Source organism: Choristoneura fumiferana, chromosome 13 (genome assembly GCF_025370935.1).
Source record: "Choristoneura fumiferana chromosome 13, NRCan_CFum_1, whole genome shotgun sequence".
Lineage (NCBI taxonomy): Eukaryota > Metazoa > Arthropoda > Insecta > Lepidoptera > Tortricidae > Choristoneura > Choristoneura fumiferana.
Window position 1 is genome coordinate 10,256,398 of NC_133484.1, and position 22,026 is coordinate 10,278,423.

Genomic DNA, 22,026 nt, shown 5'->3' on the forward strand with positions numbered 1-22,026 from the left:
AATACGAAATCCTTAGAAAAAAATTACTTGATTTTTTCCTAATGGTTACGGAACCCTATCCTGGGCGTGTCCCACACGCTCTTGGCCGGTTTTTTTCTATTACTTTGTTACTAAACGAACGGAATATAAGTTGGCATCAAAGAGTCTGAAAATTATCGAAATTTAATCATAATAATACCTATGCTTTTGATAAATAATATGTTTAAAAAATAAATAAATCTGAAAGCTAAGTAAAACGTGATCTAAAGCCCAAAAATATATTTCGCTTAAAAAAAGACCGGTTAAAGGGGATTCAGAACAATGAAGAAAAATTTTTTTTTTCTTCATTGAGGAACTCGAGGCCTTATTGTCTAGCACACTGAATCACAATCGTTTTCGGTACTTCTTTCTGTCTCACGGCATAAGACGAAGGTAGAAAAAGATGGTAATGCGATCGTGGACGTCAACTGAACACGTAATACAATACAGCCTCTGTTTGATTTTAATATTCATGTGTACGGTTTAAAAGATAATAATAATGTCCTCATGACAGACAGCGGAACCATAGTAATAGGGTCCCGTAAGAATCCTTTGGATGAGAAACCCTAAAAATGCTTGTTATTTCTTTGAGTTAAAGGTTGTTCTTTTTACTTGTGCAACTTTCCTTGTTAAAACAGGTGTCCGGAATGCCATTTTTCCCATCCTATAAGATTTTGGCAATACTACAATTAATAGAAGACCAGTAATTAACCTAGGAAATTGACATGGGGCAATATTGCCAACTGCTTACGTTTTTGAAAATACGCAATTGCAGAATATATTATCTATGTTATGAAATTTTAACCTTTTCGATGTTTTTATTTTACATTTTATTGTAACATAGCATTTTATTTGTAATCATTGTAAAATGTTTAAATCTAAGGTAATACCAGTCTACCACTGGTCATATGACTAAGTACCTACATAGATATCTATGATGAGATAGAAATACTTTAATCAGCTTTTCGGAACAATCTATTTTGTACAGTTTATATTTCATCAATTATAATTAATTGGAGAGCCGTGGTGGCCTAGTGGTTTGACCTATCACCTCTCAAACAGAGGGTCGTGGGTTCAAACGCCGGCTCGCACCTCTGAGTTTTTCGAAATTCATGTGCGGAATTACATTTGAAATTTACCACGAGCTTTGCGGTGAAGGAAAACATCGTGAGGAAACCTGCACAAACCTGCGAAGCAATTGAATGGTGCGTGTGAAGTTCCCAATCCGCACTGGGCCCGCGTGGGAACTATGGCCCAAGCCCTCTTGTTCTGAGAAGAGGCCTGTGCCCAGCAGTGGGACGTATATAGGCTGAGATGATGATGAATTAAATGGAATAAGCTGTTTTATGTTACATTCAGTTAAGTGCTAGCTTCTTTGAAGCTTTGACTCTTAAACGTTCAAAAACGAGAAACAAAACATTGATGAATTTAGTGGTTAAGCAACGCTTTAAATAATTTATTGAATTAAACGTTACTTGGCGAAGCTGAAAGGTCCATTTCCATGAGCTAAAAGCAACTAATAAAAAAAAACAAAATCCATAACAAGTCGTTACGTTTTGACAGAACAAAATTTCAAAGAATTACAGCTAAACAAATTGAACAAAAACGAATCCCAATCACTTCACAGTGACTGCCGAATACAAACGTAATTATGCTCCAGAAATGGGGATTCGGGTGTTTTAGTTTTTCGTATTTATAATATATACTGTGTTTTGATATAGCTACATTGAATTATACAGCTCTTTGTATATTCCTGCAACACTTCGACAGCTGTCAAAATTTCCCCACAATACTGATATAGCGAACTATGACGAACCTACACGTATCGCGTGGCTATATATCACGCGTCTCTCGCAAAGCTGGCCCTATACCTACTACTTACGAAGTGCAAAATTCGAACTTCGTATCTTGCCATCCCGCTGACGCTTACATTATCTAATACGAGAGTGAGAGTGACGGTACGATAGACCTTTGAATTTCGTAGGGGCCCCTGTGACTTTTTCGACCCCGAATAGAAATTCATTGCTTAGGCAGTGCTCGCGCTCATCAGAAGGTACTCTTTCATTCAATATACGGTTTGAGGCACAGAGAATGTATAGTCGTGGAATAGCACAATCTTAATGCTTTATCTTTTCCACAAACATCGGATCATTATGAGAATTTCATCAAATATTATAATGATTTTAAATGGTTCAATTAAATGTGCTCTAACGTTACTATCGATATAAGTATCATGCTCTATCATGTTATTTCATTATTATGTCTTAAATATTCCATCGAAAAAAAAAATTGTTACTTTTAAATAATTTGAATGAAAACAACAATCGAGTTTACTTTCCTGGCGTATAAAATTTAAATATGATTTTCTGCGAACAATAATCAAGTCTATACCTAAATAAATATCATTCGATACGCTTGAATAACAGAATCATTCATGCTAACTTGGGAATTATAATGTAGGAATACAGTAAGATATTTGACAACTCTTGAATTTGCCATGCCTGATATATTATTATGAAAATATAGATATACAGACAGTATTTAGCGAAGGTAAAACTTAAATCGGTTGAAAATTGGATTTAAAGTGATTTTTGAAAAATCTTCATACCTGTCTCTTTCTCAAACGCTTTTCTCTATGCAGCAAGTAGGATGGCGCTACTTGCGTATGACCTCACATGCAAGTATGTCCTCTCTGTCTAATCATGAATTTCAAACATTCATAACTTTGTTATTTGTAAAGGTAGAAAGTAGAAAGGTAGAAAGTAGGTTAAAAAATATTTCTCTATCCGATTAAAAAATACTCAAATAGAGATGTCGACGTTCCCAGTTTCTGAGAAATGATGGGTGTCGCCAAGTATTCAAGTCAATTGAGTATCAAAGTGTAGGTAACTTGACGAACTATTACGCGGGAACTATGCAATTTTCAGGGATAAAACTGTCCTATGTCCTTCTCCGGGGCTCAAAATATCTGAATACCGAATTTAATCTAAATCGGTTCAACGGTTCAGACATGATGAAGTAACAAACAAACAAACAAACAGACTTACAAACTTTTGCATTTATAATATTAGAGGGATTAAGAGTGTTGATCGACTATCACATGAGTAGTAGGTACCCATTGACTTGTAAAGCCTCTAACTGAGATAGATTTCTTTTTTAATTTGTTTATTTAGATTTTCACGCCCATGGTGAAACTTGACTATAAAAAAATGCACTTTAAAGTTTAATATTTTAAGCCGTGGACAGACAAAACTATTATTAAAGCTTAATATTTTACAAAAAATCTCTAACCCGAAAAACAGCGCTCAGCGCTGTAGTAGGCAGCACATACTTACTGCAGCATAATGCTGAGTCAATTTCTTTTCGACATCATCAAATGTTTTTCTTTTCTGTAAATTATGTATTATTTTAAGTTTGATGTCGAAATAAAGTTATGTCTATGTCTAAAAATGTTTTTTGAGAACCTGAAATATCATTGTAGGTCTATCTAACGACATCTCACATCATTGTGTATAAAATCCTTGGCGTGCAAGTTCACATTGCATATGCCCATTATTTTCAGTGTTTACTTTAATTAGCCAGCAGTAAGGGCTTGACGATATTTTAACCTGTCAGATTATTTGTACACCTCGCCCTGTGATTAATAATAGCCCAGAAAACGTAATTAAAAACACAAACTTAATCAATTATTTGGACGATTAATCACTAAGTTAGCCTAGGTCGAGTGCCCAGAAAAAGACAGGAAATAAAACGGAAACGCTTATTCTGATTAAAATTATATCTGTTACTTCTATAAGCAATGCAGCTCGCTCACTACTTTATGATATGAATTTATTTACGAAAGACTTCACTGGATATTTTTTTTTAATATAAATATTAGTTTCACAAGTAACTAATATAACAGGTAAGTAAAAATGTACAGTCTTTGCGACTTAAAATTTGGTAGGTATATTCCTATATATTCTTTTGACTACAGTGTAAAACCGTCAGCAAAAAGGGTGTATCAAACAAAACTTAACAAAAAATATCACAAGCACACTAGTTTCTAAAACAAAGTTACTAAATATACTACCTACATTCTTGAAAATATCTTGCATCATGCTATTTTTTTTTATCTAACCTTAAAAAGTCTGTCTTAAAAGTGTTTTAGTAGTAATGAATGAGCTTCTCATTAAAGTGTATAGTAAATTCATAAAGAGGAAACTGATCTAGATTATCATTAATCTTTGAGCGATAAAATAGAAACCCTTTTGGTTACATTAATCTTATTAAGTCTGAGCGACCTAGACGTAAGAAGTACAAACCAAAGGACCCTAAAGGGTTATTAAGCTCTTCAAAGCTAACTTAAGACTACGGCAATAATATATCACAACAACAAATGTACATTATTGGTATAAAAGTATTATAAAAGCATTATGTACAAGGTTCATTGTGAACTGTAACATGTTTTTGCTGAGGCATAATATAAAACATGGGATAAACCACAAACACTCGTTCAAATATAAATCTTGTAGCGCTAATGCAAGTACCGCGTACCTACTTATTACTATTTTAATGATACAAGGTAGGAGTACAATTTGATAATAACATTTTCTCAAAAATGTCCGTAAAAGTTGGCATTGTTCTTTACATATCAGAAGGCGAAGTGCTTAGTTTATGATCAGCAAATAAAAACTAAAAGGACGAAAATAGGTTACTGGTCTAGAACTCTATCAAGAAGCTCATTTAAGGTTCAAAAGTCGGGACCCATTACGAAGATTTTTTGAGCTGGTTACGATTTGAATGGGTCCCGACTGTTGAACCTTAAATGAGCTTCTTGATAAGAGTTCTAGACCACTAGACTTATTTTCTTCCTTTTAGTTTTTAAGGCAGTCGGGTTTTTTGTTTTTTTTTTAATTTAATGTTTTTTATTTTATACTTTTTTGATATTTCTGTGAAAATAGTAGATTAAAAGTATTATAACCCATATATATATTTAGAATGGGCTAATTATTAGCTTTCATTAGATTCCCTTATTGTTACAATACAAAAAAAATAATCCTTTGTCATATTTTTTTTCGCAGACGCCATATTGAAATATTATATACCCTATGTCACTCCGACAGTCATGAAAAATCCAATGATACCTCATATGTTACAATCCGTCCAGCCGTTTAGGCTGCAGCGAGGACCAAAGAAATGGACAAACATACCCACATACATACATACATACATACATACTTACATACATACATACGCTCGAAAAACATAACCCTCCTTCGGGCAGTCGGGTAAAAAGTTAAAAAAAGATTGCTGGCTCGCTAGCTCGAGAATAACGTCGCATACAAATTGCATTATTGTCAAGTCTCAAATTTTAAAAATTAAAACGGCTATGCAAATGTTGTTACAAGTCGTATAAATTTATAAAGCCCAATCAAATGGCTGGTATCAGTTATTTTGTTGGAACTCCGGGCTTTTTTTATTGGGTCTAAAACAGCTTGTGGTGTGTTCGGTGGAAAAATACACATACTTACATACAATACACATGCAGTTTATTTTATTGAAAAAATAAAGGAAAGAAATAAAATATTGGAAAAAAATTAAATGTAATCATAATAGAATCGGTTGGAATAGCAATTGCTGGCTTCGTATTAGTTAAACGGACTCGCAAGCTCGTCTGCTTAATACCTACTCATACTCAGCCAGCAATTGCCTACTTCCATGCCAAGGGAGAGGGTGGTACTTCGAGGAATAAGGGCAATAATCTACTAATGTTGTATCGCAGTAAGATAGCTGAAGTTGTGATAGATAATATATGCCTAGGTAAATTAAATGTTTTCGTACATTAATCGAAAATGTAACGCGTTTAAATCGTGAGCGTGACTGCATTTTAAAACGTAAGTGCCAAAAAAAAACTGGGCGGGTGGGTGTTCAACTAACCGGGTTGCAAAATATCATGGATTCATTTTCAAACCACTACGAATATTTAGGAATGTTTGTATGGAAACACGAACATCGCTAACGTTCCGCTAGTGGCGCTCTTCGTGTTTGCATACCAAATGAGATTTTAACGCGAACGCGATCGAGACGTATTTTGTAACCGAAAACTTACACTAAGGGCACAGTAAATGATTCAACGCACGTTTCCGCCAGACTGCTTGCGACTGTCGCCTCGATGGTGCCTGCAGACTAAACGTGCCGAAATCTTTCGAGAATTCATTTTAAGAAATCCAAAGAATATTTATGTGTTGGAATTTTGCTAAAGTTTTCTGAAGCGTTTCTGATTGAGTAAATAAAAGGCAAAGTTATCCAAAAAAGAAGATACTCTTATTTGACCTCCAGATGGAACCTACTACTACATTGATCGTGAACTTAAATGAGTTTCTAACAAGAATTCAAACTTGAGGTATAACTATTCAGACTGTTCGTCTTATTAGAAGTCCAAGAAAATTTACTAAACTTCGATAAGCTCAACGTGTAATGTGTAGGTATAAATGGATTAACGAGAACTGATTTAATTTCACATATCGCCAGTAACAGTAATAGTAATTATTTGTGATCTCGAACCCCTTTATTCGTTTAATTAATCTTCGTTTAGTAATAATTTTTGAACTAGGTCAAAATATTAACTTTATACTGCATGCCAATGTCGTTGAAATCCTAATTGCTAAGTATGTTTTTTTTAGTTATATTAAAAATAAGACAGTTTGAATGTTTGTTACACAATAATGTAGAAATTACTAAAAAAAATAATTGAAAAGCACAGAGGGGCTACCACGCTCTCTTAATACGATTCAGTTTAGGCTCTAAACTGAACTGCATCGCTATTTTGTACCACGACGTTACTTTTGCGATTCAGTTCAAGCACGGTTCAGCGACAGCGATACAGACATTTTCATTCACTCACTTCAAGCGGTTTTCGTACCATGACGCTTAACTTGAGTGGGAATTGAATCGCTTCAGTGTCAAATTTAGCGATTCAGTATAAGTTACTCATTCTGTCAGTTCTTTTCGAATTGTAAGTGTTTTACTTGGAATATATTTAAATTTCAAGAACTTTTAAACTTTTAATCAAGTTTTATAACTTTTCATAGGTACCCACGACATTGTGCTTCTTAACTCCTGATTGATAAAACTAATTTTTCAGTGAGAAAAAAGACTCTTGGATTAGTGACAGCGTAAACATTTTATTTGTAATCAACTCATCAACTTGTAATCAACACAACGGTTGCTAAGAACACGGAATGACATAGAGTTATGGTTTTCCAAAATAAAGAGGTTTTAGTGTACAATATTTGGTTTGCATATAGCGGCATCCCTTTCGCGACTTAGCGTTTCAGTTTCGGACCAGAGACAATATCGGTCTTTCATTCACTTGTAAACCATTGAGACTCAGGTCTGAGAAATAAACGTCGTGGTACCAATTTCGACGATTCAGTTTAGGTGCCTAAATTGAACTGCTGTGCGTTTGGATCGTTTATGAAAAGATCATGGTAGATCCCCAGTTCACATTGCAGTTATAGACAGTTAACATGGATTAACAAAAGTAATACTTTTTTTTGGATCATTCACAGCGGGATAGTGATAAACGAAATCTTCGTAGACGTAGTCGCGGCAACTAGTAATTAAGTGATAATTTTGTTTTGTTTTTTTGTTTTTTTTTTTTTTATTCGTTTTTTGGTTTTTTATTTCTTGCTGACATCAATGAGGTATAAGCGAGCTGTTCTCCGCCACTCTAACGACGTCTTTGTGCGCTTATTTTGCGCAGATAAATACCTGAAGTAAGTACCTAATTTTTTTTCTCATGAACCTCCTGAATTAAAAAAGTCTTTAAAATTGTCATTTTCTATATCCTTACCTCTTGGGATATGAAGTCCGTCATGTCGGCGAAAGACTTGGGCACGGGCAGCCCACAGGCACCACGAGTGGTCACATAGTTTGCGAGGCCATGGTCCCTGCCGCGTTGGATATCGGTTGCGCGGAGATCGCCGCCCACCGTGTTGTTACGTCTGTAGTAAATAGTAAATTATTGTCTAGGTATTGAAATTAATGAGTTGCTTGCGTGTTTTTAGCCGCGGTTTTCCTCAAATAGTACGGATCCAAATAGTACGGGTTCGGAGTGGTGCATCATCAGGGAGTGCTAGCTAGGGTAGCCAAATAAGAGATATTTTCTTTTCTCTAAAAGAAACATATCGAGCAAACGTTCTTTAATTGAGTACGTCTAAGTCTCAACATAATTACTTCTGATTATTTAAAAAATCTTAGAAGTCGAATTTAACTCACTTTCATAGTCCGATTGATTTTTTTGGCATATTAGAGACAAAAAAAAAGATAGCCGAGTGGTAGAGAACCGAACTACAAAGCTTGAGGTCTCGGGTTCGATCCCCGGCCGGCTAAATATTTGTTTGACCCGGGCTCAAATTCACGACCCTCGTTTTCAATCTAATTCACAATAATATTCGATTCAGTAAGGCGCATTATTCGCAAATCCTTTGAGGCAACAGAATAGATTTCTGTTTCGTTGACAAAATGAAGGTTATAGGAGGGGGATTCGCGATACATTAAACTTATCAACATAACTTAAATAGCTAATACCTACGTTATTTAGCAAAGCTGTCTAAATGTTAATTTCGGTCAAACATTGTATTACTGAAATTCCGGATGGAGCTAAAATGTTAACATTGTTATCATATTTGTTGCCAGTTTGATAGCTTTTGGGACATTATTAGACATTACTGGGTAAAATTTTTATAACGGAAGTAATCCATACTCTTACTTTAATATTATAAATGCGAAACATGCAAAAATATGTGTGTATGTTTGTTCAACTTTCACGTCAAAACAGAGCGACGGATCGACGTGATTTTTGTCATAGAGATAGTTTATGGGCCTGAGAGTGACATAGGCTACTTTTTATCCCGAAAAAATGCACAAAATGCGATAACCGAATTCCACGCGGGCGAAGCTGCGGGCAAAAGCTTGTATTATGTAATTATAAAATTAATCTTCAAATAATAAGAGTTCATGCATTTAAGTGAAACACCTCTCAGCCTGGACATGCCAAGTCAAGAAAGTATTCATTTCACATCAGTCTGTATGACAGGAATATAAAAAATATACTACATATTAGGTATAATCTAAGTTAGTCAAAATTAAAAAAATAATTTCGTCTTACTTAAATAGAAACTGTGTCATTTCGGTGCTCCAGAACTGATCACTGAAGTCCATTTGCTGCGTCGTCAGCCCACGAGCTAGGTCTTCGAACGTCGTGCCGATTTCCAGGAGAAGCGGCCTGTTGAACCAATCGCTCATACGCACTGCACCTAGCAATTGACGATTTTCGGAAATTAACCTGCGAAGATAACAGAAAGAAGAATTATTTAATTTCAAATTCCAGCCTAAAGGACTAGTTCCAATACTTTAAAGCTGTCTATTTTATTATGTACTGTGTAATTCGTAATAATATTCGCAGTTGATCACAAAAATAAAAAGGAGGTAAGAGATTTGTCCGCAAAGAAGATTTATTCATTCCTGTTGACTCTAAAATACAACGTTGAAAACATCGTTCTTTATTTTCACTGGGCATTTCTTTAGACATATTTCCCATGGGTTACCTTAAAAGAGCTCTCGATTTATAAATCCCGAAACATCTCCAATGTATTTATTTTAACGCCAACCATTAAATTTTTTATCCATTATGTTTATCTTATTTTTACCAGAAAACTAAGGAGATACAAAATAAGTGAGAATTCTCCGGCGATATTTAATTATTAAAGTACAGTAGGTACAAAAGACTTCTTACGTAAATATCGCAGCCGATTCGATGCAAAAGCTAGCAAGTTGATGAAAGGCACTTTGCCGTCAGGTGTGCGTAAATCAAATAAATATACCCAACTTATCAGCTTAACGCTTAATACAAGCTTAAGTTACTTACTGAAGGAAGCCTCGAATGAGAGTGTGGAAGTGTCTGAAGGCGGCGGTAGCGTGTTCATCCAAGACAGCAGGATCCACATTAGGATTGTAGTCGTTCACGTAGCCGTGTACACCGGGGTAGATGAGTTTATTTTTGATCATGTTTTCGGCTCCTAAAACACAAATATCAAAATTTTAAAAACACTAACTTCCTTTCCCCATACGCAGAGTTAAGAAGGCCCCTTAAGTAAAGGGAAAAGTGTACAAATGCGTTGTAATCTGTTTAGTGTACAACAAATATATTTAAAGAGATTTGTAAGGTTGCTTAGTTCCCAGTCCCGAAATATTTATTAGGCCCTTTTGTTCGGACCTTAATTTAATGGTCGTTTAATAAAATAAAATAATCGACAGCCAAGATCTAAAAAAGTTAGTACCACAAATTTTATTACTACCTATAAATTGTTTTGTCATAGGCTGCAAAAATATTTCACGCAAGCATTCTCCTAATTATAATAGTTTGACATTCGGGCATAGGAACTAATTGAAAGTTGACCTACAAGGCTTAGTTTTAACATACTAATATACTTACATAGGAACAGATAAAGTTGAGAAAAACAATTAACAGTTTGTAGGAAGTAGGTAACAAGGAATGTCTCATTATCTAACTTACCAAGGAATATGGGCAAGTATTCATAATAATTGATGTGTTGGTACTGCGCGATGTTTATGCGGCGCGCCTCCTGGAACACCGTCTCATCGCCCCAGTGTGGGTTGAGGTGCGTAAGAGCATCTGCCAAGCGGTTGTGCTCACGCAGAAGGATGATCTGAAGAACCGTTAGTTGCGGGTTCTGGTTCATTCTGATGTCACCTGATAACATTTTCGTAAACATATTTCTGTGACGTCAAGCCATAATGATGATGATGAACATAGGTAGAAGTCATAAAAAGTGATGGGTCAGGAAGCAATACCACCCGTGCGTCTATGTATAAGTTCCAAGTGGCAAGAAAGTTTCTGCAAATGAGGTGCATGTGTTCGTTCATCACACTTAATCATAGTTATAAAGCTGTGTATCAAGCGGCAAACCATGGAACATTACCTCGCGCGGTAGCCGCGCACTATGGATTCCGTGCCACCGCGCGCGGCAGCTCGTACAAATCACAGGTTTGTCGTGGTCGAGCAATGCTCGCATGGCAGCCGCGCGAAGTCGATACGCAGCTTTATATTAGCAGGTTGCTTTCCACAACTCGACGATGCTCTTTTTACCATCGCGCATAGGGATTGCTAAGCCACTCGCCACTGTTCATAATTTAGCCGTGTTATACAAACTTATAGCAAATATCATCATTAATAAGCCAGAATAGCCACGGCCAAATTACGAACAGTGATAACTGGCTCAACAATTCCTGTTCGCGGCTGCATCTATTCTGTGTACCTAGTCGGTTATAGATATTATAATGACAGGCTAGCTCCTGGACGACGCCTGGTAGCCTACGTTTCGCAGATGACTTCCTGAAGTAACACGGGGACGTTATATAGTGACCTTATATTTCGCTTCGTCAGATCATTCCAGCAGGATGCGTGCGGCTGTATCGTTTGTTTTCCTGCGTGTTCTCCACAGAGGGTTTTCTGTGACACCTAGATTATCCTTTGGCTGACGTAGGTCATGTTCTAGGTTAGTCATTTTATGAATAGGTCATGTTCTAGGTTAGTCATTTTATGAGTAGGTCATGTTCTAGTTTAGTCAGTTTATAAGTAGGTATGTTCTATGTAAGTCATTTTCAGAGTAGGTCATGTTCTAGGTATGCCATTTTCTTGGTAGGTTATGTTCTAGAAAAGTCATTTTCTGCGTAGGTCATTAAACTCACCAGCCAAATAGCAAGGTTCAAGTGGCGATTGCGCCGATTCACAAGTGACAGTGACGTTGGGGTCCTGCGGAGGCCACTCTCTGCCTTCTCGTAGCACGGTCAGCATGCGGCCTTCTTGGTACTCCCGCAACGGCGAGGCTTGACCCACGCTGCTGCCGTACACTTGTGATAGGTCCATGTATGCAGTCACCACGGAGAGCTGACCAAAAAGCTAATTAAAGTACTTAATTCGTAGTAGAAACAGAAGAAGAATGCACACACCTCTGAAGCATTAAGTTGTATGAAGGTTCCAATCCGCACTGGTTTGCGTGGATACCACAGTTCAAACCTCAGATTTTGAGAGGAGGTCTGTGCCAGAAGTAAGACGTGTATGGGCCGAGGATGCCAGTGCGGAAAATTAATTGATACCTACAGGACCGAAAAATTTTCGGGAATCAGCAATTTTGAATAATATCAAACAATCGAATGGATTTAGGTCGATTTGGTTTAGCTACAAGGTAAAATAACTAAATCAGAGTCTCTTGCTCAGTTAATGCTGCACAATATGATTCAGTTAAAATTGTATGTATGTAAACTCTTTATTGCACATAAAAATAAAAATACAAATACACAGAGAGGAGAACAAAGGTAAGCTTATCTCTAAGAAGGGATCTCTTCCAGCTAACCTAATTAAGAGAAGACAATTTATTATATAGGGGAGGAGGAATTGTCTGATAAAATTAAGGATGATCATTCGCAGACGAAATTAAATCTCAAATTATATAAGAATAATTAAAACATTGACATCTATGTACCTTACAAATATGTCGATGGATTAAAGTACCTAATTGAAATAATACATCATATTGTATCTTAGCCAGAAACACTAGAAAATACTTTAAAATGTCATCTTGTATCTAAACTAAATAGACTCAGTCTCTACTTGTATCCTATGAGTCCACTCATGTACGCGCCTGACTCGTAAAACAACGGAAAATCGAAAAAGCTTTGTTATAAAAAACAATACGAGTATAATGGGATTTAGTTATGAATATTTGGTGTAAATAATGGAACAAAGCTTTGAAGGCCGCATCAAAGAGCGAAGACACGAAGTCAAGCCGCGGCAATATAAAGTCGAAAGTCCGGCTTTAGGGGTTAATCGGTCCGATTGTCTCCCTTACAAAAGAAGTATAATAGCATTTCTAATTCTTTAATTACTTGGAATCGTTTTGATTATCAAAGGGGACGGCTTATGTCCATAAAGTTTTATACATTTAAACGGATTGAGGGTAAGTAAATTGGGACAGTAAACTGTTGTTCCACGAGCTATTATCCAAGGTTTGACTTGATAAAGTCAAACGAAGGTAGACTGTTTGTTTAACAAAAAGCTATTAGAAAAGCAATGTTGTGTCAGTACGTCATAATAAGGACACGATATTTCAGCCGCTAAACCTTAAAAAAGGTACGAGTAGGTAATCTCTGCTGAGTGATATTAGGTTAGTACTTTAAAGCGACTAAAAATTTAATGTTGCAGTTAATTGAAAATAAGCCTGGTTTTCTGGTCTAAAATAAAAAGGTTTATTATTAGTGTTGCTTCTTGAAATGATTGTGTTATGGTGTCAACTAAACAGCAGCATCAATCAGCAGTGGCACCAATTGACCTAAATCCCAAACTCTTAAAGTTTGTACTACCAGACAAGGGATAAACACATAATGACGATAATGCTCATTAATGATATTGGTGGTGTTAAAATATGTATAATGCTCATTAATTATATTGGTAGTGTAAAAAATATGTATAATTTATCATTACCGGCACTGCAGGAGCAGCTGGGGGTGTGCAACCCCGATCCCTTGTGCTGGCGGTCCTCACGAAGTTCATGCACTGGGTTCCGTAGGGGGCGTGCACTGGGTCCCCAGGGGGAATCAGGATGGGTCTGCACTGGGGGGTTGGTGACCGCATCTTGTACTAGTTGCCCGTTATCATTGCAACACGTTACTGGCTCCTTGTCTGCAATGAAAAAAAAAGCAGATATAAAACCATATTGGTAGGTACGTAAACCGGCATTTTTGTAATTTCTACGCCTTTAAGAGAAGTTTCCCTGCTGGCCGCGCGGCCGCGTTAGGTATTCGTTTGGGATATTGCTGTCTTTATCGCTCGTAACATAAGCGCTCGCAGCCGTCCCCCCCATGCCTTCCGCAACGACGTCTGTAATTTATATCGAGATAGCTGTAGGCTTTTCAAGATTTGAGCGGTTGAATTTTGGATTTCGTTGTCCTCATATTATACGAAAAGTATAGCACAGAAATCAATAATATTTTACAATCAAGATATTCATTATATTTTCTATGCCTGTGGTTTTTTCAATTTTTGTAATAATACTTTATTAGTCTGTAATTCTCGTGCAAAGTTGACATATTTTTTTGTTGACTTTTGAGTTCCTGTAATTCTGATATTACACATTTATATGAAAATCTAAACAACCACATGCATAGATAATTACGTCTAGTCCATGCTTACAAAAATTTATCTATTTCTGTTGCCTAGTTTTCAAATGAGACCGATCATACCGTTTTACAAAATCATACCGTTTTACAAAAGCAGTAAAAATAACAACACAAAAAAAACTTACATCACAACATAGATGATCATTTAATTAACTTTTTACACAAACTTTCCCCACAAATGATAAGCCACAAACCTTTTCGAATGATAATACATACTCGTATTTGTATAACATTAATTAGTTTTCATAGATACAGCTGTGTATTGAAATAATTTATGTAAAATACTTTAGAATAACTTGCGTCGGATGTTAAAAAAGAACTCAGTCAGTCAATTAATTTGTCCCTTAAAAGTCTACAATTACTTATACAAATAACTTCTACGTGTACAAGTACATTATTTCTCTATCTTAATACAAAGTCTCTATCTAAATACAAGATCTCTATCTAAATACAAGAATTAATATTTAGTTCTTGACATTTAATAAATTAAATTGCTGTATGATATATTTGTAATTTGAAATGAAACCGTAAACAAAAATGAAAGCCGAAGTAAATTAACAAAAACTCAATTTCATCCAGTCAAAAGCGATGCTTAATCCCAAATCGATACAACACGCGTATTCAAACCCTCAGGTCATCACAAAAGCAAATAGCAGCACTTAAAAAGAAATATCCAATTAATCAATGCCGAGCAAACACACATTAAACACGCACTTCTTGGATTGTGGTCCAAAGTACCTGTACATTCTCGTACATCTGTCTTATTCTCGCTGTCTGTAATGTAAAAAAAAAACCACTTACTACCTGTACAAAGTTAAACAAGTTGTACTAGAAGGAGTCATCTGACTACAACACAGGCGTAGTCAAAAGGAAACCTAAGACATCAATTAATGTACGGTATTTGACAATTCCTGAATTTGCCATATCCTATTATTACGATGCGCATCTACTAACGCAAAAATTAAATTCTGACCCAAAAATACTTAAGGGTTACGAATATATAGGCAAAAATATGCTTGACCTTAGTTTGACCTTCGTATTTTTATTTCAGGGATTCCCTTTACCTGGAAAGTAAATCCATAAATATCTAGGTTTATCTATGGTATCTGTCACGTATCTTGCCGTCCCGCTGATGCTTATATTATTTAATACGAGAGTGAAAGGGACGGAACGACACGAACTTCGATTTTCACATTTCGTAGTAACCCCCCCAGGTCGCAGGCAGACATTAGCCATTGGCCAAAGAGTAGGTATTCACATAAAAAACAGAATGTACTCTAGCAGGTTTCTGCCTAATGAGTAATTAATTTAAAAAAAAAATACATTAAAACATAATGTTATATAAATGAAAGACATAAGTCATTATGATATGAACCTGAAGAGATTAAGTCCCTACTCGCGCCTATTACAACTACCGACGCAGAAAGATCGTTCAGTTCGTTGAAATGGATGTTTACAGAAAGACGCCGTAGCTTAACTGTTCCAAATATAGAAAAAACAGTTAATAGTTTAGTTTATTCTTTATTATGAAAATCGCGTTAGCTACTAAATTTACTGCAGGTAATTATTTTTATTATTACGAGTATGTCATGAGGCTTGGTAGTAAAGCTAGCCTAATTGTCAAATCCCGGACGAGCCCCCAAAAATGTGGGATCGTGCGAAGGAAAACAAACTTTTCGAAATAAATTAAGAAAAAGTTTATTAAAAATTAAACTATTGAATACGTATTTAAAAGCAAATAACAGAAAACACCACTAGCGCATAGGCTCACCCGATCAAAACTCGCACTCTCCAACTCACTCGCTTGTCCCATTCACTCCACAAAAATCATCGGTCATTCCGTCCGCTCTTGTTCATCAAACCATTCATCTGCAAATCCACCCTCATTCCCACATACATAATGACAAACATTACATTCTGACTTTCAACAATTATGCGAGTTGATGTGGACCCCCCCTATTATTATTATGAAAATATAGCTACCTATACCATCACTTTTTAGTGAGGAAAAAAAATAGTTCGGTTGAAAATAGCAAAGGGAATTTTGTAAAATCTATGCATATCTATCTCTTTCTAAAACGGTATTATCTATGCAGTAAGTATGGCGCTACTTACGTGTGACTTCACATGCTAACTAGTCTTTGTCTGTATAGTCTTGAATCAAACCATAAATAAATATATGAAATATTTATTTATCAATTAACAACTACAATAAAACAAAACAAAAACAATATAATAAACTAAACTAAAATTACAAACTGCGTAGTATGTTATCAATTGCTATGTTAAAACTAAATGATATTCTCTATCTCTACAGTCGACTAGGAAATTCCTTTACCACCCTAAGCTTCAATGTCAAGTATACAGCGTAAAATATTGCATATTATCAAAACTCACATGTCAATGCGAGCTTTAAAAAAAATCTGATATCACAACAAAAAACTGTACCTAAAGCACTTACCTGTTCGACTATACTGACTCTACTATAAATTACATGTCACCAAAAGTAAAGCATTCCAAATAAATTAGTGCGCCATCTTTTTATTTGCTATTTGAAGGGTCCACGAAAAGAACGTGTTTAGTCAGTCACCTTTTTAAAAATTGTGATTTGAATCTCTAAACTGAGCTCGCAAAGTACTATGATTTACCATTGAATTATATAATCTGAAAACTCTTTCCGGGGACCCTTCATTTCATTTTAGATTTTCACTAGCTCTCATGATGTCAACAAAGACGTTGTTAAACGTCAAGTTCTGACCAGAAACGTTAACTATTTCAAATCTCCACGCAAAATTTCAACAGGAGTAAAATTTCGACTAAAAGGCAACGCAGTTACGACGCAGTAGAATGTAAAACTTCATACAGATTGAGTTCATTAATGACGGCTAGCTGTCCTGCTAAAAGCCTGTGTAAGTATACAGTTACTGACACCTCGTGTCATGTAAAAAACATTAAATTAGTTAAAAAAATCAAAAACCCGAATGTCTTAAAAACTAAAAAGAAGAAAATAAGTCTAGCGGTCTAGTACTCTGTTGAGTAGCTAATTTAAAGTTCAATAGTCGGGACCCATTACTAGGAATTTTTGAGCTGGTCATAATATATATGGGTCCTGACTATTGAACTTTAAGTTAGCTACTTAACAGAGTTCTAGACCACTAGACTTATTTTCTTCCTTTTATTTTTTTTATTTAATGTTTTATTTTATACTTTTTTTAATATTTCTGTGAAAATGGTAGATTAAAAGTAAAAGTAGTAGTTGTAGTAGTAATTGGTAGTTAATGGTAGTAGTTAGTAAGTGGTTTATTATAACCCATATATATTTAGAATGGGCTAATTGTTAGCTTTCATTTGGTATCCATAATTGTTACAATACTTACATTTTTTTTTTCAATCCCCGCCATATTTTTTTCGCAGACAACATATTGAAATATGTTAAACCTCATATGTTAAAATCCGTCCAGCCGTTTAGGCTGCAGCGAGGACCGAAGAAATGGACATTACATACCCACATACATATATACGCTCGAAAAACATAACCCCCCCCCCCCCTTCGTGCAGTCGGGTAAACAATATCTTCTATGAGTTGCGTCAGCACTGTCCCTTTTTCCCGACTGCAGGAGGCCGCAAAGCGATTGAGTAAAGCATTTATTGTAATTATTTAGCTTGTTCCTTTCTTTTTTGTAATTTTAGCTATTTGAAGATAAGTATTTATAGAAGCTTCAAGTGGAAAGGATAGCAATGTATGAAACGTGATTGTTTTAGCATTGTTTGCTTGACCTTCATAAATGTAAATATATATGTATATATCTTTCAATCCTACTCACATCGCTGTCTAATCTAATAATACGGTCGTGTCCGAGTCTGACTAAAACTTAGCCGATTCTTTACTGAGCTGAGCACTAACTGTTTTGCTTTCAGTCCAAAGCTAGGATTTACACAACTTTTTTCTTCCTCTGGCGAAGAGCTTACAGCAAAAGTAAAGTTTCAAGTGAATTTTCACTCCGCGATACAAAATTGAAGCCTGACTGTGCTATACATCAGTATAGCACAACATCATCACAAATACAACATCAACATCAGTTCACAAATAATTCACTAAAGTTGAGGACTGCATGGCACTGACACTAAATCGCAGCTGACGTCAACCTCTGAGAATACGGTGCGTATGTAGTCGCATAATTTTTGAAAGTCATAACGTAATGTTTGGCATAATTTTTGTTACGTATTTAGTAGGTTAGGTACCTAGTTATAATTTTTTCTCCACCGAAACTGTAAAATTTTCAGAAATGTTTAAATGATCATCCTGTAGAAGTCTATAGGTTAGGTCAATAGGATATCTAGGTAGAATGATTAAATTAAAGGCTTTTGCTGAATTTAGTTTGCTTCTTTTGCAAACAAAGAACTACGACGACAAGGGAAGGAAAGATAATAAACAAACATACGAATCCACGGGGCAAAATTTGACAGTTAGTGAGTTCCTATTATCGATAATCTCAATTATCGATGCTTGTTCCATATACTAGTGATCACTCCAAGTTCTGTTTTTGTAAATATGTGTTTATTAAAAATGAGAAAACTAAACAAAAATAATTAAAGCTTGTATTAAAAATGAATTTTTTAAAAAAACTTTTACAAGCATTATTTTATTTGCAGTGTAGGTACCTAATGTAACTATGTTTGCTCGGGTGGAATCCTTCAACTCAAATTTGAAGTGGATATCTTCAACCGATTGAGCTGAAATTTTACACGCATGTATAAATCCGATGACAATGCAATATTATTATAACATGGAGTTGATCTAATGATAAAGCTAGCGGGTGACCATATGAACTCTGTGTAAAACGACACGACCGCCTCGAGTTTGGTTTGGACTCGTTTTGACGAGTTCTTTGGTAACCAGGGGCATAAAGTACACTCAGCAAAAAAACTTATATTAGAAGAATTTTAAGAAAAACTTTTACTGAATTGTTTACGGAACCCTTCATGTACGATTCCGACTCGCACTTGACCAATTTTTACTTCTTTCGGCACAATTGTCTGTTTTTTAGCTGAAATTTTATTTTATTTTTGCTGTGCCAAATTTACTTAAGTAAATAAATTTATTCTTTCTTTCTTGTGTGAACTTCATACTCGTCATCAGAATAATACTTACTCGTACTTTTTAAAAAATACACACAATGCTGGGGGCGATTACTAGTAAATATATGGAACAAGCATCGGTAATTGAGATATCGATATAGAAACTCACTACCTGTCATAAAACTTTGCCCCGTCGATTCCTATGTCTAATAATCAATAACAAAAATATACCTATTTGAGATCCTCATAACGAGCCCTTTAATTTGTTATATGATACAGTAAGGTTTGCAAAACTTTTTTTTCCGAACACGTAGGTATTCTACACTTTAATTAAAAAGTAAATATGACAGTTTACATAAAAAAGGAAGAATAATTAAAAACATAAAAATTGAAAGATTCAAAACGTTATTTGTATTTATTAGTATTTACCCGACTGCAAGGAGTGGTATTGTTCTAGTTTTTATTTCATATTTTTTGATTAAAATAAGTTGTTATGCTTTCATATATTTCAAAGGGTACCTGCAACGGATGTTTCCTGGAATCGTTTATTATTTGCCATCGCGATTGTTCAATCTTCCGAGTTGCTTTAAGATGCTGGATTAAAAGAGATACGCGAGTAGCTTTTCTATGTAAAACACGTTATTGGTTGACGTTTTCATTTCGTGAATAACTGTTTCCCTTGACGTCTGAGCTATTTAAAGTTTTATTCATAGATCCGACGTACTTATATTCAACAACTAAACTCAATCTGAGATACTTAATTCAAACTCATTTTTTTTGTGCAAACAATAAAATTGATTTGCCCGACCATTAATTTAGTTTTATTCCAAAATGTTATTAAAACAACTGAGTTAAAAATACTTACGTGTCTGGGTCACACCCGCAGTTAGCGACATATCATGGGTGATAATCTGTCCCCACTGTTGGGCATTGAGGTTCCAAACTGGGTCCACTAGGTTCTTGTCAGGGAAGAGAGCCAGGCTGATGGTGCGCGGGTTGGGAAGCTGCTGCCCGGTCGAGGATACTGGCCACGCGCTGATGCCTTAAAAGGTCAAGCAATAGAATAAGGGTCTCCCCACATCTATTGACGCGGAATCAGCAATAACCGATTGAAAAAGACGTCGACGCGTCGGCAGGTGTCGGCCGAGCCTTAATCTTGCCTTTTTAGCTCTATTAAGTGGCCATAAATATTTTTTCTCGCGGCTTTTGACGTTTCCGCGTCAATATACCTAACATTGTATTTAAGATGTTCGAAATCGGAGAAATCATTTGCCCCTAAGATACAGGTATTTTATACCTAGTTTAGGGGACAGAATTTCTGAATACTCTATAGTAACTCTCATGTACAAACCTAATTATTGTATAGTGAACTGTAACATGCTTATGTACAAATAAATAAATTATTAAATAATAATATGTGGGGAGACCCTTTAGGAATTACTTTCTTAGTCCCATATCTATAAAACAAGGTTAAGTTTATTAGGATTTAAATTTGTGTTTAATCAGCAAAAAACAGGATTACCGGCACGTCCTCAAAATAACTTTACTGAGCCAATTGGAATAAAGACACTCATAAACAAGTAATGTCATTAGTTTGAATCCACGTTACGTTGTCACACGTTCAGTGCAACAACGTTAGGTGTTAGGTGGTTAGAAACAGTAGAGTTGGGGTGTCGTTGGATAGGTCTTTTAAAACCATTACGGGGTTGCTAAAACGATTTATCGATTTAGCGTTATTTTGCATCTTTAAAGTGCAAATTTTCATTAAAATCGAGCGTTCCCCTCCCCCCTCGAAAATCGAACTACAACATACGAAATATTACTTATTTTTTTCGTAATGGCTACGGAACCCTATTTCGGACGTGCGTGTCTGACACGCTCTTGGCCGGTTTTATTATTTAATTTTGTTTTTATCAGCAATACGCTTGCTCAACTAATATAAATCTAAAATCGCTTGGTCGTATTTGCGGTGGTCAAGCTGGTATGATTAGAGGAAATATCTTTCTCATTTAAAAATAATCTTCAATTTAGCCGTTTACTATTTATGCACAGAGTATGTTAGAGACACTCACCGTCTGCATAGTTAAAAGGCAAAAGGCGCCCGTAGGGCCCCTGTGCCATGCCCCATGCAGGCCTTTGAATGTTGTTGCAGGAACCGTCAATGCTCCGATATCGTGCCTTCGGGCATACGGGAGGTGCAAGGCCGCATGTCAATCCAGAGAGATCCACTCCCACTCCTAATGGCGGTGGAGGGTTGCTGAAACTACACACGAACGATATTAAAATTTATATTCCTGACGACGCAAACTGTCAGTCGGCAAAGAGCTCGCTTTTCAATGTTTGAAATACCAACTGTATGTATAGGTATTAAACGTAAAAGTCAAGTAAATGTGGGTTACCAAAGCACCTACTATATAACGTTAACCTTATATAACTTGCCTGGTTTACAATAAAAGCCTGTTTCATGTCTTGTCATGGATAGGTAAATTTTATGTCTTAGATAATAATGATGGCGGCCCTTTTTGTTTTGTTCAAATAAACAGAGACGCGGCATAAAATTTACCGTCATTAAATAAAGCATCCTAATTGTAAGACTTTAGATACTTAAATACCTAGATTATAGTATTATTATTATAATGCTTAATTAAATTAAAATATTTGTAATTCGTATTCTATTTAAGTTTA

The 22,026-nt window shown here is 35.6% G+C and overlaps 1 protein-coding gene across 3 annotated transcripts in view; it reads right to left on the reverse strand.

The window, feature by feature from the left end:
• Positions 1 to 22,026, reverse strand: part of Pxd (Peroxidase) — a 141,826-nt gene that overhangs the window by 15,797 nt on the left and 104,003 nt on the right. For all 3 annotated transcript variants that reach the window (XM_074096234.1, XM_074096232.1, XM_074096233.1), the window contains 4 exons: positions 10,580 to 10,777; positions 9,932 to 10,082; positions 9,173 to 9,349; positions 7,856 to 8,006 (listed from right to left, as the gene is read on the reverse strand). In XM_074096234.1, the coding sequence (XP_073952335.1) occupies positions 7,856 to 8,006; positions 9,173 to 9,349; positions 9,932 to 10,082; positions 10,580 to 10,777 (677 nt within the window). The remainder of the gene's footprint in view (positions 1 to 7,855; positions 8,007 to 9,172; positions 9,350 to 9,931; positions 10,083 to 10,579; positions 10,778 to 22,026) is intronic.